Genomic DNA, 17,508 nt, shown 5'->3' with positions numbered 1-17,508 from the left:
TTTCGGCTGATTATTGGTTTCGAGAAGGACCAATGGGTTCAAGACTGATGGTATGGCGGCATGAAGTCCTCAGACATCAGTGCCGCCCTTCACGGGATACCCCTACCTGGCTGGGGTGGAATGGATGAGAAAGTTGTTCATCCGTTAACGGGGGACATTAGGGCCTCATTCGACAGAGTGTCGGGGCCTTCTATATCGGGAGGGGTCGTCTACAGCATAATCTGTGGCTTCCCTAACTGACGGATTTTCATGAGTTTCCGTACTTTCAAAAACTCTCTGATTCCTCGACTGTATGGACTGCCGAATGGAAGGCAGCTGCAAATCTCTGCGGATGGCTTCGTTCCGCACGAATCAAGGAGCATAAACAATCATCCTAATTAACTTATATTGTAGCCTTTCCAAAATGGAAATTGTGGACGGAACCGCTTGTCCCCAGACGTCTGAAGCATACATGATGACAGGCTTGAACATTGTGTTATAGATGGTGATTTTATTCTTCGTGCTCAGTTTTAGGAATCACACGTTAAAAGGTAAGACCTCGTTAGTCCTTAGCTCGCACAAGTTTCTCAATTTCTGAGAGTTGTCGTTCGTATGGGGGCGGCAGCTGATTAACGGAAAAACAGATTTTAAACAGATTTTTTTTAAACAGTTTAGATTTCCTATTGACCAGAGGGTCAATAGGCCGGAGAAGATAGTAATCTTCCCATGGTTATCGCCTGAGTCTTTTCCGGGTTTACTCGGATCTTCCAGTCAAGGTACCAGCGCTCGAGGTCGTCCAATGCACGTTGCATGTAGATGACGTCGAGCTCTCGACCCATGGAAGATGAGAGAAGAGCCGTGTCGTCGGCGTACAGGGATATCTTCACTCGCTTGGACCTGGGCAGGTCGCTGGTGTAGAGTGAATACAGCGTCGACTAATAATCTCCTGAAAACTCTTGCTTAAATAGCATAATTTTAATGTATATAGAGCTAGGTAGATACCTTTTGTAATTAACTACCTATCTCATTATGTTCGCTCAGTGCTCACAGACTAATGGAGACAACTAAGCTCGAGAATGACGTGACAACCAAGTCGACGCATGCGTCTACGAAAAAGGGACACAAAATGGCCGTCTGTGTCGCTTCTCCGTGGTAGGTATTCTCGGATTCAGGCTATGAAAGTGAAATATCGAGTGGTAACCCTGCAAAAACGATGAGGCGGATGAGGTTATAAAATGACAGATAGGTTACAACATTGGATGTAAAATGGTCAAACATATTTGAATTGAAACACTTTTAGAGGATGTTAGACATAATAACAATATATTAGAAAATATTTAAAACTTTTCGTTTATTGTATCTATCACGAAGTGTTGAAAATGGATTTCCAAAATAGACCCGGAGGTAAAACCGGCGGAGGTGGCGTGGCCTCTTGGTCAGAAACAAATCGGGACCGAAGAGAAAGGCTGAGACAGCTAGCTTTGGAGACCATCGACTTGCAAAAGGATCCTTATTTTATGAAAAATCACTTGGGATCTTATGAATGTAAACTTTGCTTAACACTACATAACAATGAGGGAAGCTATTTGGCCCATACTCAAGGCAAAAAACATCAAGCCAATTTGGCAAGACGAGCAGCCAAAGAAGCTAAAGATTCGCCGTCTCTTTTACAACCTGAAAAACCAAGAGTTGAACCCAAGAAATTTGTGAAGATTGGAAGACCTGGTTATCGGGTTACAAAACAGAGAGACCCTGAAAATGGACAACAGAGCTTGTTGTTTCAAATTGACTATCCAGGTAAGATGAACTATATTTTGCTTATTTGGGTATTTATTTTAATAGAATTAAATACAGTCGTGATCTGTTGAATTGTTGGAAGTGTTAATTACTATATTCTTAACGACTCATATCCTTGAATGTATTGAAACTATTGGTCACTGTTTAATTAGGACATTGAAGTTGGACAAATGGTAAGTGTTCACTTTAATGATTCAATATAGTTTTTGACAAAAATAAAATAAAAACAACAATAAAAATTAATTGGCGCTCCGGGGCGACTTCATTGATTCCAGTAACGCATTTGCTTTTTCCGCTGCAGGAAAACCTAGAAAAACCTGCAGCACCACATCATCTGTAGATCTTGATCTAACAATGTCCTCTCTCTTATAAAACAAATTGTAGGGTGTCTCCAGAGGCTCCAATAAATTCATTGCATTGCCAGAACACTTTGTGACACGACTATCGTCAAACTTAAATCAGTCCGTTTCGTCTTTGACCAAGGCGTAATAATGACCAAATTCAACGCCAGAACCACAGTGAACAATGACTGAATGAATATTATAATAGTGGTCTGCTAGGTTGAAATGTTCATCTATTTCGAACCTTCCAAAGAGTTTCTTGCTTCCGTTATAGGTTGAGTCTTGTTTGAATATCATCAGTGTTATTATTAGATTGACTGGTGCCTCAGCTATACTTCTTTCCTTATAACAGTCAGTTAGTTTGGCACATGTTTGACAATACAGTAGATCATCAACTGTTAAAAATTCCATTTTCAGATGATTTAACAATAAGCTTTGCACGGACTGATTATTAGTCATATTAGGAAAAGCTAGATGAAGTTCCAGAAATTCACATAAGTTTTCGGTACTTCTTGAACAATTACCATAAAGTAAACAAGTGAGGATTTTTCCAGCAAAAGATTTACAAACACAAGACGAGATGGGCTGTACGGATCATTCAGTCAGGAGTATTGATTTTGCTATTGTTTGGCTCACGAAGAGTATTCAACAAGAACCCCAAGAATTCGGAACAATCCTCTTGTTGTCCTAACGAGTATCTAGTGGACTTCAAAGACTCCAGGAAATCGGTTGGAGGGAAAGATGATACCTTCTTACGGCAAATTTTTTATTAGACTTGCTAATTTTTGTCAGCTCACCATGAATCTGAATTCTAAACTTGGGTTTTGAAGATGAGGCGACTCAAACGCCAAAAAAATCTTAATTCAGGAACTGGTTTTTGGTAATAAAAACTCTATGCATGATGACCTATTGCTGAGTTTTATTCATCCGTTTCAAAGGTTTTCATCGAACATAAAGCTTCTATTCATAAAAATGATCCGTTCTATGAAATTATATCACATAAAAAAATTAAGATGTAGTAAGTATATACACCTTGTAACTTGTAGAATGGAATGTATTATTTATTTCATCTAGTTTCAATGTTGTTAATATTCTGATTCAAGGTTAAATTGATAAATATCTAGCTCTAAAGTGAACAGACCTACTGCTGTTCAAATTCTGTGATGAGAAAACTTAACAAAATGACCATAAGATCTTTTTTGCACAAGAAAATGTTGTGCTAGTGTGGATTCACCCCCAAAGGAGAATACCATAACATATCCTTGAAGCCACATTGAGTAATTGCTCACATGAAAGTACTTTTTAGAGGCATTAAACAAAGAGCATTACTGGAAAATCCTTAAGGCGATCTAAGAGCAGTGCCTGCGTGAAAGTAGTGATTCACATTGGATTGGAATTGCTGGAGATTGAATCCATTTAGAAAAACGTTCTCAGGAAGTTTATTCCACATAAACACCGTTCTCCAAATGAAAGATTTCTTGAGCAGTGAAGTTCGAGGTGTACTGAGTTGAACCTCAAAACGATGAGCAGCCACAATCCGTCACGTATTTCTGATATGTATCCCTCTTGGTGGAATCAAATGTGTCAAGTCACTTAAATACCTTCCGTGAAAGTATCTATACAAGAGAGACAAATCTCCAACCTTTCTTCGATGTTCCAGACTATCAAGGTTGCAAGTGATGTTATCTCCAATCAGGCGGATGTCTCAACTTTGTAACCAGATTATTTTGAAGTTATACATTCATCTTGGTGTCTCGAAATGCTGGTTTATCAGTGCAACTCAATTTTTTGTTGCCAATTTTATTTAAAACGCCTTTTGCTACACGGTAGCTTCATCAGCTACTGGTTAAGCTACCGCAAAGTACTAGGGAATATGTTTTTTATTTCATTTTCCAATAATTTTTTTAATCAATGGTTTTCATTTGTAATTTATTCTTCGGTTTAATTGTTAGGTAGTGCTCTGTTTACTCCACAAACTAACTTCAAATATAAAATGTTTCATGAAATATTTACTAAGATATTGTTTTTCTTTTTCAGAAATCAATGATATGGTTTTGCCTCGTCATCGATTTATGTCTGCTTATGAACAAAAAATTGAACCTCCAGATCGTAAGTGGCAATATTTACTGTTTGCAGCTGAACCATATGAAACCATAGCCTTCAAAGTACCAAGTCGAGAAGTTGAAAAAACCGACACAAAATTTTGGACACACTGGAATAAGGACACCAAACAATTTTTCTTGCAATTTGCTTTCAAGAATGAAAACAAGAGAACTGCTAATACCATTGTTCAACGACATACCATAATGGGTGCTGTTCCTCCTCCTCCAATGTTACCGGTACCTCCACCTCCTAGGCCACCGATGTTTAATCCTATTCCTCCACCACCACCAATAATGAGGGCTGTTTTGCCAGTACCGCCACCTCATCACCACCATCCTCATCATCATTAGTGTTTAAAGTACTGTTTAATATTTTCAGCAATTGTATTATGAAAAATACATGATAACAATTCGAAAACATGAAAAATGAATTTTATATCTGACAGGTGTTAATTCTGCTATCCTCAAATATCCTCTGCTATCCTCAGGTGTATGTCTGAAATATTGTCTAGTTTTTCTATGACTGTAGGCAAAGTCTAAGTAAATCGAACAAAAATACTTCTCGCACACATTGATTTGGAGTGTAATTGCTATCGATGTTGAAACTTGCAATGAAGCGCCTTCGATTATTTTTTTTGATATTCATGATCAAGTTGTCATTGTCACTATATATTAATGGTATTAGAGTGAATCAGAAAATGATTTAACCGATTAGATCATAATCTGATGACACCAACTTGGATGGTGAAAAGTGTTACAGTTCTAATGTGTGAGAGGAGTCTTTTGTTGAGTTCATTATATTATATAGGTTCTAATTGTAACTTTTCTGTAATTAGAAGTTCTAGATTATTCAACAAAATTTTTATGTTTTATTTGATTTATTTAATTTTCATGACAAAAAATATAATTGAAGAAAATATCTGTATTTTCACTAAAAATGTTTTTTTTATTAAAGGCAAGTCTCCTATTATTTCACAGTAAGAGTCCCTAACTTGTAAAAAAGTCAATAAACGAGAAACAAATAATTTTTTACTTTTTTCCTGTAAAAAAATATTTATGAAAAAAATTCTCAAATCAGAACCTACGTTTTTTCGAGTCTTTGCATTAATAATGTTTTTTCCATACATGAGTTGTACTTCATGAAATAATTGGCAATAACATTACTGGTCAGAATTAGCCCATTCATCTTTCGTACTTCCAATTCTTCAACATTGTTCCGGCTTTGTCTTATGAAACTCTGCTTTTCAAGTGAGCTCAAAACTTTGAGGACTGGGGTCTGGTGATCGGACTGGATATAAGGCTTTCAGAAAATTACAAACAGAGCATGCAAAATGGGTATGTTCATCATTTTGTTGAAAGCAGTTGTTTCTGTTAGGGACATCAGCTTTGTTATCGGAAAATAAAACAGTCAAATTTTATAATGGTTCTTTCGAAGATTTCCAATATCCTGATCTATTCATGTTGTTTTCAAAGATATTGATCCTATAACTCAATCACTACAACCCAAACATTGACGTTTTAGGACCATTGACGATTTTCTTGCTTCATTCAGTAAGAATTATCTCTGGTAATGACACTTTGTAACAAATTTTTTTGTTTACCACTCCGATTGAAGTAAATGTTGATTAATCAGAATCTGCCTATTGATTGGCAGAATATGCAATTGGATTACAATGATGTTCGGTACAAAAATTTAAAAGATTCATTTCTAACAGTTGTAGAACAAGTAGTTCATTTATCTACTTGCCCAATCCAAAATAAGCACTTCTCCCAAGAGGATGAGGAAAGATTTCTTCATCTCCTGAAGATGCCAACTTGATTGATGAAAAGCGATTCAAGAAGATAATTGCAGTTCTGATGATCGGAAAAAGTGCCTGTTCTGGATTTATTTTATGCCAGAGCATTGAGTTTTATTTTTTTCTACTTGGCCAACTGAAAGTAGTCGATTATTGATTATGTTTTGAGTTCATAGAAATAGATTTATTTGAAATAGATATCCTTAAATACATAAATTCTATACAAATATATCAGTTACTAATAAACAAAATACCATAAACTGAAATATATAAGACTTATATTGTAGAATATCATGTGTAAAAAAAGCAATAGAAAATGAAGAACAGATTAATAGAGAGAAGAATGATGAACAACTCATTATCACTTTGTTTAATTTCATTGGAAAGCTTGTTATAGTCCAAGAGTCCTCTGTGAAATATAGAATTCATTGTTAGTTCTTGTGACAACCAAGTCATCTCTTCCTCTTGTATCGCATTTGTGTATCTGATGGTTATATGTAATGAACTCATTGAAGTAATGTGGTGCTTTTCCAGTGAGTATTTTAAATATGAACATCAGAAAAATATTGTAATCTATCTTTTACTGTCATCCAATTCAGAATAATAATCATTGATAACATAGGAGTATATTCATGGCATTTTATTACCAAGTGCATTCCTCTGTTTTGTAATTTTTGTAGAGTAGAGATAGAATTACCGTCTAGTAATGATATCAGAGTAGTACAGTAATCAAAGTGTGGTAGGATTATTGTTTTACAAACAGTCAAATTAGATTGGAATGTTAGTTGTCTACTAATTCTAGTAAAGAAAAACCTTTTTTTAGAAATTTAATTGCACATATACTGGAAGTGTTTTTTTAAGTTCAAAGTGTTATCAACGATGAAGCCCAGGTATTTGAATTCTTCACATTTCAATAGTTTCGCCGTAGATCTAAATATTAATGGAGTTGATATCAATTAAGTTATATTTATATTGTGTTGTCAATATCATAGCTTTCGTTTAAGTGGTATTCAGTTTGAGTTTGTTTATGTTCAAGAACTCGCCACGTTTTCAAGAGTCAAATTAATTTTGCATACAGCATTATGAATATCAGATTCGCTTGCTGCAATGAGAGTATCACCTGCAAAGAGGTTTATGAATTCACAGTCACTAATAAAATTTCTGTCATTCAAATAAAGTATGAATAAAATAGGGCCAAGTACACTCCCCTGGGGGACCCCGGTATCAATTGCTTTTTGGTTTGATAGGACGTTGTTAATTTTAGTACATTGAGATATGATGAGTAAATAACTTCTGAACCATAGCAACACCCTACCAGTTATTCCATAATACTCTAATTTTAATAGCAAAATAGATATATCTATAGTTTCAAATTGTTATCAATTGACGGTTTCCATTTAGACAAGGTGAGTTGAAGAGCAGTTTCATATGAGTGTTGCGATCTAAACCCTGATTTATACTCCATCAAAAGCTTGTTGTCTTCAATATATGTGCATATTTGATTATAAGCGGCTAACTCTAACACTTTTCTAAAAAAGGCAGAGATTATTTATGGGACGAAAGTTGAAGGCTTCATTTGCGTTGTTAACTTTAGGCACAGGGGCAACTGTACTAATTTTGAGTTGATCTGGAAAGTGCCCATTTATCAAAGAAGTATATTGACAAAATCAAGAAGTACGTGACCTAGTACCGAGAAGATACTCTTGAGAACCTTGTTATTCAATATGTTAGTGTTACACTTGTTATCCAAACAGGAAATAATTGACCAATTCCTTCAGTGAGAAAACGTTTAAAATCGGACAATTTGCATCCAATCACTTCAAGATTTTCACATGATCATTGTGCAGAAGCCGGAATTGTTGCTTTAATATCCAGAATACTTTCAATAAAAAATGTATTAAAGCTTTCAGCTTTGTCTTAGTCTAACATCACTCTCTGTGTGTAAAATACAAATACATCAGGAAGTGGACTATTATTGGGTTTGGTAAGTGTTTTCAAAGATTTCCACATTTTTTTTTAAATCTTCCGTTTGTAGTAGTCAGCTTTTTTCATTTTCAACAAATTAACCACTTCTTTTCTATAACTTTTATAAATAGCCCAATCGAGCTGTTGATCATTCACAGTTCTACAATTTTTAAATTTTTTGTAAGCTTCATCCCTATACTTTGCTGCAATAAAAACTTCATGATCATACCAAGGCAATTGGCTTTTATATTTTTTGTGTGATTTTAATGGACTAATAATATTGACTTGTTTACTTATGTTCTTGACAAGGTTAGCATATTATTGTATCGGTATCATTCAAGTTCCAGTTCATCTGAAAATATGGAATTCTAAAAACTATATACAGACCACAGTTTTATTAATATCTGCATAATTTCCTTTTAGGAAATATTTCGGAAATTTCAGTTAGAACAATTTTAAACATCTTAATGATGCGTCTTCAGTTTTTTCATTTCCTGAAGACGCCAACTAGGTTGTTGAACTCCGCGCCCGCGTCGAGAAGAGAATTCTGGTAATTGGAAAAAGGGCTTTTTGTATTGTCTCCCTTTCAAAATCTTTCAAACCTCATAAAAATCAGTTACATAGTTTTTAACCAAATGATTTAGGTACAACTTAGTTGTTTCATATAGGAGGTACCAAAGGTAGGTATATGGAACATGTTGCATTTTCACAGTAATGGACTATGTTGTATTAGATTGTAAATACTTTTTTGAAAAATGACAACTTCCGGAACAGCTCAAACTTACGTAATACGGTTGTTATGGTTGGAATAATTGATACAGGAGTCCTGCAAGGACTCTCCCTTGCAGGACTCCTGTATCAGGACCTAGGCCCTATTTCAATAAATTGATGGATGTAGTTGTTACTACGTGGTAAGAGATCATTATGAAAAATAAGGAATAACACTTTCTTTTTTTTACCACTTTTATTTGTAACGAACGTTACTGCAGTTTTATCCTATAAGGACATTTTCAAACAATTACAGTTACAGTTTATTGTAATTATTTCTCATTTTTCATGGCCCTCTTTCAGTTTATATTATATTTATGTGACATTAAATTACATTCAAGACTTTGAATTCATTAGTCTCTTTGTTGTCGATACACTCATCCGTCTAGCAAGTGATGTGAATTTACCTTATGCCATTGGCAAAATTAATCTCAACTTACAAAATGAACCAAAATAATAGTCTTATCAATAACCACCATGACGACGAATAAGATACGTACAAGATGTGTTGCAATTCCATATTGCAACACATATAGAAGCAGGTCAATTTTCCATTATTCTAAGAGGCCAGATTACCCTAAAGTTTTGTTTTAATTCTTGTTTCTGGTGGAAGAAATACCTTTACCCTTTCCCACCTTAGTGGTGGCCAGATTACGCTTGTCCGATTTCACATATAACTCAATAGAAACTTACTTCACATTAATGAATATGGCGCAACTATTGCAAATTATGAAGGTATCTGGGATTGATAGTTGCCTAAAATTTGAATATGAAATAACACTTCCAATATGTGTGCAATAAACATGTCTAAAACATTGTTTTTCTTCACATGGATCAGTAGTCGATCAACATTTCAATCTGACATGGCAGTTTACTGAAACAGATCAATAATTCGACTCAAAATGCATAAAATATATCTGGTGTGATCAGTTGGACTACTTTCCCATATAAAATATTTTCTCAAAAACTCTCGACTTACGCCACTCTTGATGAAGACATGCTGAGTACAACTCAAGTGACGCAGCGCGACAATGTCAAGTTGGCACTTCAATTTTCAATGCTTTCACTCTGTAACAAATATAAATATCAGGTGAAACAATTTTTACATTTTGATCCATAGATTAAAGATCTCAACAAAATACGCGAGACAGACAAATTTCAACATTTGTAACCTATTATTTCCCAAAATATGGCTAACCGATGGTTATCGAGTTTTACCCTGTATACATATGACTTTGGAAATTACAATTTCTAAAAATAGGGATCAATCAACTCAGATGATTTTATTGAAAATGTGAGAAGATAAACAAAATATACTGTGGCCGCTCTACAAGGCATATTGAGCGAAATCGAGAATGTAAAACATATTCCTTGAAACGTGTTATTACAGTACGCTCAATTTATCAACATGATTTTAGTCGCAATCGTCAATCCTTATTTTGTGAATCCAATTTTTGCTTTTTCCATCACTTGTCCAACACTAGTTGGAGTTTTACAAGCAGAAATGAAAGCTACTTTCATGATTTTATAATAACCGAACTAATCCATTGGTCTGTTTGCATCTTATACATTCGTCATTCAAGTTTCAAAACCGAAGAGGCGGCAGAGGTAGAAAAGCGCTTGGACGGACGACTTTGTACACAGCAGTGGCAACTTGTCAGATAATAGTCTCTTCTGTAAGAAGATTATGAAACTCTGCATCTACTCGAGCCAGTTGTTGTGGCTCCTGTTCAACTAAGACAGGACTACGTTAGCAGACTGAGGAGGAGCTACATAGCCTTGCCGACGAAGATAGGACAGAAAATCCCTCGGGTTTTGTCTCATGCTTTAGGAACCGATTGCTGAACCTACCAGATGGTTAGCCCTATAGGCAAACGACCGGCACCGAAAAGAGGTTGGAATTATCCCTCCCGAGTGCGCCTTTGCTACCGGTCCTGTTTAGCACTGCTCTCATAACAATACATGGAGCTATCTCTCAGTTGCCTTTTCCACTCAAAACGTCCGGTATCATTGCGGTCGTCGTTATTAGGCTGATCAACGGGTTGGAATCCGTCACCATATGCCTCAGACCCTTCGAACGAGTCAGCTGTGGGAAACCTTGTCTCGTGTTCTAGGAACCGAGTGTTGAGTTTATCGGGTGGTTAACCTTGTAGGTATACTCCAAAAATCAGAACAACCATCTTGACAGAGTGATCTGGATAGAGTCTGTGGAGGTCGAAGAGGAAATCTCGATATTTTATCCGTTTTTCCTCCTCTTTTCTGACGATATTCGTCTCGCCAGGAGCTGAAAACTCCACGACAAATATCGTTTTGCTCTGGTGGTCGAGAAGGACCACATCAGGCTTATTAGCTTGTATGAGCCTGAGGGTGGGGAACGAATAGTTCCAATGAATTCGGCACTTCTCGTTCCCCACAACGGATTTAATATCCCCCGGAGCCTAGGGCAACACCGGTGTCTCGTCAATACCCTACGAGTGCTTATTATTACCCTTTCCCATCGAAGGTTGCGCAGGTTGGACCCTGTCCTCGAAGCCTCAATACAATTAGATGACGCACCAGTATCATGAACCAATATAACCACTTCCAACACCGTGAAGTAAGTGTTCATTTGGTACATGTGCCTGCATGATCTTGATATTCCACCAAGAACTCCAATAATCAAAACAACCATCTGCGGAATTCGAAGGGTGAATCAAACGTTTTTCTTCTTTTTAGCTGATATTTTTCTCATACCGCACTGAAAACTCTACGATGGAAATTGTCTTACTCTGATGATCGAGAGGCAATAAAAATATCAGGTATCAGGTATTCGTTTATTTTATGTCACTGTGTAATGATTGTTTTCAATATTTTGTTCGCTACACTGTGTTTTATTTCTTATAGGTATCTATCTAACACTGATGATTTTTGAATTGAGTAATTGTTTCAAAATGAAAAAGCTCCTTTTCAGTGAGTAACTTTATTATTAATTCTCACAACATTGAAAAATGAGAGAACAGTTATAAAGTTTGTGGCAGGTATATATTATAAAATTCATTATTTCTCTTGAAGAAGAACGGCGAAACGGCGTCAAGAAAACTATTGTTTTTTTGAAATAATTTGATCCTGTTACTCAATAGACTATTTAATTATTACCTACCTATATTTGAGCTGAACTGGTATAATATTATCTTGTGTACTTTATTTTAATAATGAAACTCAAAAAGGATTACTTTTTTAAATTCCATGTTGAAGTACAACCTATTTTGACTGTTTTCTCAAATTTTTATTGTTTCATTTTAATTTCGATAGTGTCAGTTCTACGCTTTTGCAATAAAAATGTACCTTTCGGTTGCAGGTAAAATACCTACCTAGAAGAAGAAAAATAAAATCAATGAATTTAAATTGGTCAATCCGGATCTGATCCCTGAATGGTCTCTGGTATTGGTTTCGTGTCAATTATAAAAATAAAATTTAACTCACCAACTGCGAACAGTATAATTACACCGAGAAAATAAAAACTGACATCCCACAAAGAAAAACAACAATCTTCAAATCACAACCTATATTTTGTCCTACCGCAAACTAGAGCTACCAAAAATTCATAGTAATTCCATTCAAAAGTAATCATTACAAAAGCGTTTTAATATCATTCTACTTTTATAACAAAAAATGGTCGACGAAATTATATGCCCCACAGGTAAGTGCTTATTTAGTTGACCATAAAAAGGACCAAATTATATTTTATATGCCTGAGAAATGTCTTTTAACCACCGTCATTAATCATTATTTTCAGATTACTCTCGGGAGTGTTCTGAAGAAATAGCCTTTTATTTTGAGACAATTTGGATTATATATCTTAATGCACTTAGTGACACAGGTATCTGTGAATTGGTGAGTACCCGTACCCTTTAGACATCCATTAAGCATTCATTAATATCGCACAAAGTTTCGATCGTAAATTTTCAACTGTATATTTCTTCAGAAAAATCTTCATCAGAATAGATTGATCAAGAAAAAATGGCACACCTTTCAGTAATGAAAGTGTTTTAGTTTTAGATACCACAGATTGTCCACAGTTTTGTGAAATTGTATATCATTGTTTGTGAGGAACAAGTTAGTTTTTTTGTAACCGTTTTGAAAATTTCATAATTAAATTCACTTTTGAAAAATTTCGAAATTGAACTCAGTGGACATGAAAAAAACAAAATACAGCTAGCGCCAAACGTGATGGCGAGCCCGGCCCCATTCGCACAAACTAATTAACAATGTAACCCCCTCAACAGCTCTTGCAGGGGATACAAATGCTCTGTACGGAGGTGTATCACTACTTGTCCTCCAATGCCGTTGGCGTATGGCATTGTATGAATAATTTGTGTTGTTTCTGAAAAAATGTTTTCGCCTAACAAAAGTTTATTTTTTGGAAAAAGTGTATCATTTTAATGAACTGTACTACTACCTATAATACTGAATAAAATATGAAAAGACATTTGAATTTCTGGAACTTCAACTATCATTTCCTAATATGACTAAAAACCAGCCCGTGTAAAGCTTATTGTCAAATCATCTGAAAATGGAATTTTTAACAGGTGATGATCGAGTGTATTGCCAAACATGGACCAAACTAACTGACTGTTATAAGGAAACAAGTATAGCTGAGGCACCAGTCAATCTGATAATAACACTGATGATCTTCAAACATGACTCAACCTCTGACCTGAGCACCAAACTCTTACGAAGGTTCGAAATAGATGAACATTTCAATCTAGCAGACCACTATTATAATATTGATACAATCTTTGTTCACTGTGGTTATGGCGGTGAATTTGGTCATTATTACGCCTTGGTCAAAGACGAAACGGACTTGTTTGAGTTTGACGATAGTCGTATCACGATGTGATCTGGCGATGTATTAAATCTATTGGAGTCAAATGGAAACTTGAATTAGCTGTCCGTAGTAGAAATTCTCTGGGTGCCAGTGAAAATAACAGGCGTGAAGTGTTGGAATTACTCCAAAAAAATAATAAAGGCACAAAAAACTACGGAAGAAGGAGCAGTATATGCGCCACACCCAGTTACATAGGCTATTAATAAAATCAAAGAATGAACTCAATTGTCATGAAAGTTCTAATGTAGTTTCTCTTCTTAAGGTGCGCTATACCTCAGATCGTCCATGGCTAGAAGAGCAACAACCGGAATTGCTGAAAAATATCGTCGGTTTGACCATGTTTGGCGCTTCTGCAAAGAAACGACGTTGCTCAGAGATTGTTCGCAGTTGCCGAACATTAAGTGACTTTCATGATAAGCTACAGGAGCTCAGATTTTAAATTTCGAAAAGTACCTTCGGTTGCTCACAAGAAATTATACCACCTTGGAGGGTACCAGACATGTAGTCACTGTGACTATCAAATTGAATCGACCTCAGACAGATCGACATAAAGCTCAATCCGATAAACATTTTTGTGTCGCCACAATTAGGTCCTTGAAAACCTCAGAATCTATTCTCTGGCCAAACCAAGTGTTTCTTCTGTGGCAAGATGATAAAGTCCGGGAACTCATAGACTTGACAACGACAAATAAACAAACTCCTTCCCTGATGCATGTCATTCGAATATTATGTCTCATTGCCTGATCACTATTGGGTGATTGCCTCGAGGCACAAACTGATCCCCAGCGTATATGCTGCGTGCACCATAAGAGAAAGTGACATGGGCCATGCCGTAGTTATTATGTACTCAGGGCCAAAGCGCCAACATTTCTCTTCGACAGCTCCATTGCATGCTTCAATAGACTTGCTACTCTCGACAATTCCAAAGAAAAAATACGGAATGAAGAAGGGCACCCGAAACTAGATGTTCTGATTTTATCTCATACCGTACACCACTCCATCGAACAAGATCTAGACGCAGTATTCATTTTTACCAATGCGCCTGGAAGAAGCGCGTTTACACGTGTCGAGAGGAGAATGACAATTTTGAGAAGAGAATTATCTGGATTCATACTTCGGCATTATTTTCATAGAACTCATCTGGATGAATAAATGAAATGAAATTCCAGAAGGTAAAATTATGGAATAACATATTCAAAAAACACGTTATTGTGAGTAGAGACACGCCCGAAGAAGCCGTTGTATGGCGAAACACGTGTTGCGTTTTTGTAAAATTGTTTAGTGGAAAACTCACAATAAAGTGTTTTTTGAATATGTTAGTTATGGATTTATATCAAGTATCAACCAATTCCATCATATAATTATGGAATAGTGCGGTTATCGACAGTCATGACGTAGCAAAATATGTCAAGCCTGATGAAAACGCTGAAAGCTCCATTCCAGACCCGCTTTGCTATGAAAATATGGGGAGTTCCCTTCGATGTTTTCTTTTGGACCGCTTCATGACGTATCCTCACTCGATTTTGCAGTCGTCCATTGGGTTCGGTCTCTTGAAATTACCCCAAATTACCTTATGACCTATGTAGCCGGAAGATTGATCGTAAGCAGCTCATGGAAAGGACGTGCCAGCAGTGTGGACAGTACTTCTTCACAAAGAAGACGGTTGCGGCACATGTAAATTTATATCACAAGCAATCAAAAATATTTCTAGCAATAGTCTCGAGAAGCATAATCATCGTCCTTTACGCATCCTCACGTGAAGTGCGACCGCTAGATTAAGAGAGATTATCTGCATAATATGCGAAAATGATGACACTGAATGGCTTGATGAAAGCGACATTGGTCTTCAAAAGACTACAGTGCCAACAGCTAACTTGCAAGATACTCATCCACTTATTAGTGTTGATGAAAGGCTTCAATAAATAATATAAAAACAAATATCGAGGAGTACACAAAAATAAAAAAATTAAGAGAGTTTTACTGTGGTTCAGAAATCATAAGGTGCATTACTCCGAGTCGAAAATCACACATCTAACAACAGTACGTCTAGTTAACAAGTGCTAGTCCACATAATTTCAGTACTGCGTCAAAAATTATGATTGAGCTGTCATTTGATGCCCAGTTCCACCAGAATAAATTACGGTGTGAGGAAAGTTGCGCTTAAACGGTTAATAAAAAAAATATTGTTCAGTTTTTGCAAATATCTTGAACAATTTCGCAGATATTAAAAGCTCACAAAGAGATCCTTGGTGGTGGTTTGACCAATCAACCGACAACTGCGGTAGCAGAAATTTGGGAAGCTAACCTGAAATATCATCGGAAAACGAATCCACATCTTTCTAGAAATGATATTAAATCGAGAAAGGTTAATGCAGTCAAGCTGCTGGAAAATAATTCCATAAAAATCGAAATATGACTAGATAAGTACTCTCTGATCATTCCCATATTAATTTAAATTTAAGAGCCATCACACTGACATAAAAACTTGTCAAGTTTACTTGGGTGTCACACCAATAGGTGATTCCACTTATGTTTCGCTTGCGTTTACGCAGCTATTTTTATCAAGTACTTTTCTGGTTTTTCACATTTTGTCTTTAATCGAGGACCGCCTTCCCGGTACTGACGATGCCCAATAGGCTGAAACAGCTGTCTACCGGTGGCTCTTAAATTGAAATCGATATGGGAATTATCAGAGAGTACTTATCTAGTCATATTTCGATTTTTATGGAATTATTTTCCAGCAGCTTTTTATATATATATATATATATATATATATATATATATATATATATATATATATATATAATATATATGTATGTATATATATATATTTATATGATAAGATTAACTTTACGCAACGCAGTGTGCCATTAGGCGTCGCGTCTACTGTAAGACGACGGGGGACGATACGCGGGGGTAGTAGGGCGGTTTAAGCAATGCCATTGCCGAGAACGCGACCCAAACGCGGAGAGACACGTGAGGGCAGACGTCGTTGATGGTTGTGTTTGTTTTGCGAATTTCTTCATAGGTAAAATAATTCGATTCTCGAAACTATTCAGTACTCACTCATTGCAGTTGGTATATTTTTCAATTTAGTGTATTTTTGAAGTGAAAATTCAAATTACTAGATGTTGCCCACTCTTATATTAACGAACAGCCGAAGCTACTGAACCTAGAATCTTGAAACATGCAGGTAGGTTCTTTGAATAGCGTAAATAAGCATCGAGAAAAGGAATCAGGAATTTCCATCCCCAAGGGAAAAAAATAGGGGTTTAAAAATCGTATTGAATTTCGTCAGTATTGTAAATTCTACCCGGGCGAAGCCGCGGTTAATAACTATTAGATTACTAAAAACTAGATCGGAAGATAAAAGAGTCAACCAATAATAAATGGTTACATATAAAGTCAAGATCATTAATTTTGAATCGCCAATATCTCTTTCAAAAAATCACTAGAATCTTTGAAACAGAGATATTCTATAATTGATCATCCACATCCATTATCACAAATATTTGCCATCGAAAAATATTTACCACTTTTCAAAAGCTTTGTACGTTTAAATGTTAAGTGTTTTGTAGCTCCATATCTCAATAAATATTTATTACAGTATGTTGTGGTTTACTGATCCATAGAGAATGTTGTGTAGTATACATTGATGCTGTTCATTTTTTCCAAATTTGAATGTTTTGTCTCTTTTCAGCTTATTACTATATGATGTCGTTAAGCGATTTTGGACAATTTTTCTCTACGAATTCAAATTGAATCAAAGCGCTGCCTAAACAGTCCGAAAAAGTAACCATGCATTTGGCAATGATAGTGTTAATGACTGCTCTGTTTGACGTTGGTTTGCGAAATTTCGTTCCGGAGATTTTAACCTCGAAGATGAGTCCTGA

General features: G+C 35.9%; 1 protein-coding gene across 1 annotated transcript; it reads left to right on the top strand.

Annotated features, from left to right (window-relative positions):
- The first annotated feature begins 1,157 nt into the window (after positions 1–1,157).
- Sf3a2 (Splicing factor 3a subunit 2) lies at positions 1,158–4,655 on the top strand. Its single transcript, XM_023158202.2, has 2 exons — positions 1,158–1,776; positions 4,155–4,655. Exons 1-2 carry the CDS (start codon positions 1,359–1,361, stop codon positions 4,568–4,570), a joined length of 834 nt encoding a protein of 277 aa, XP_023013970.1. The 5' UTR covers positions 1,158–1,358; the 3' UTR covers positions 4,571–4,655.
- The last annotated feature ends 12,853 nt before the right edge of the window (positions 4,656–17,508 follow it).

This window comes from Leptinotarsa decemlineata, unplaced genomic scaffold (assembly GCF_025532065.1).
Source record: "Leptinotarsa decemlineata unplaced genomic scaffold, Ldec_3_MD MMD2_tig00026328_RagTag_RagTag, whole genome shotgun sequence".
NCBI lineage: Eukaryota > Metazoa > Arthropoda > Insecta > Coleoptera > Chrysomelidae > Leptinotarsa > Leptinotarsa decemlineata.
The sequence above is the reverse complement of the archived record's forward strand: the minus strand, read 5'-3'. Positions and strand labels throughout refer to the sequence as shown.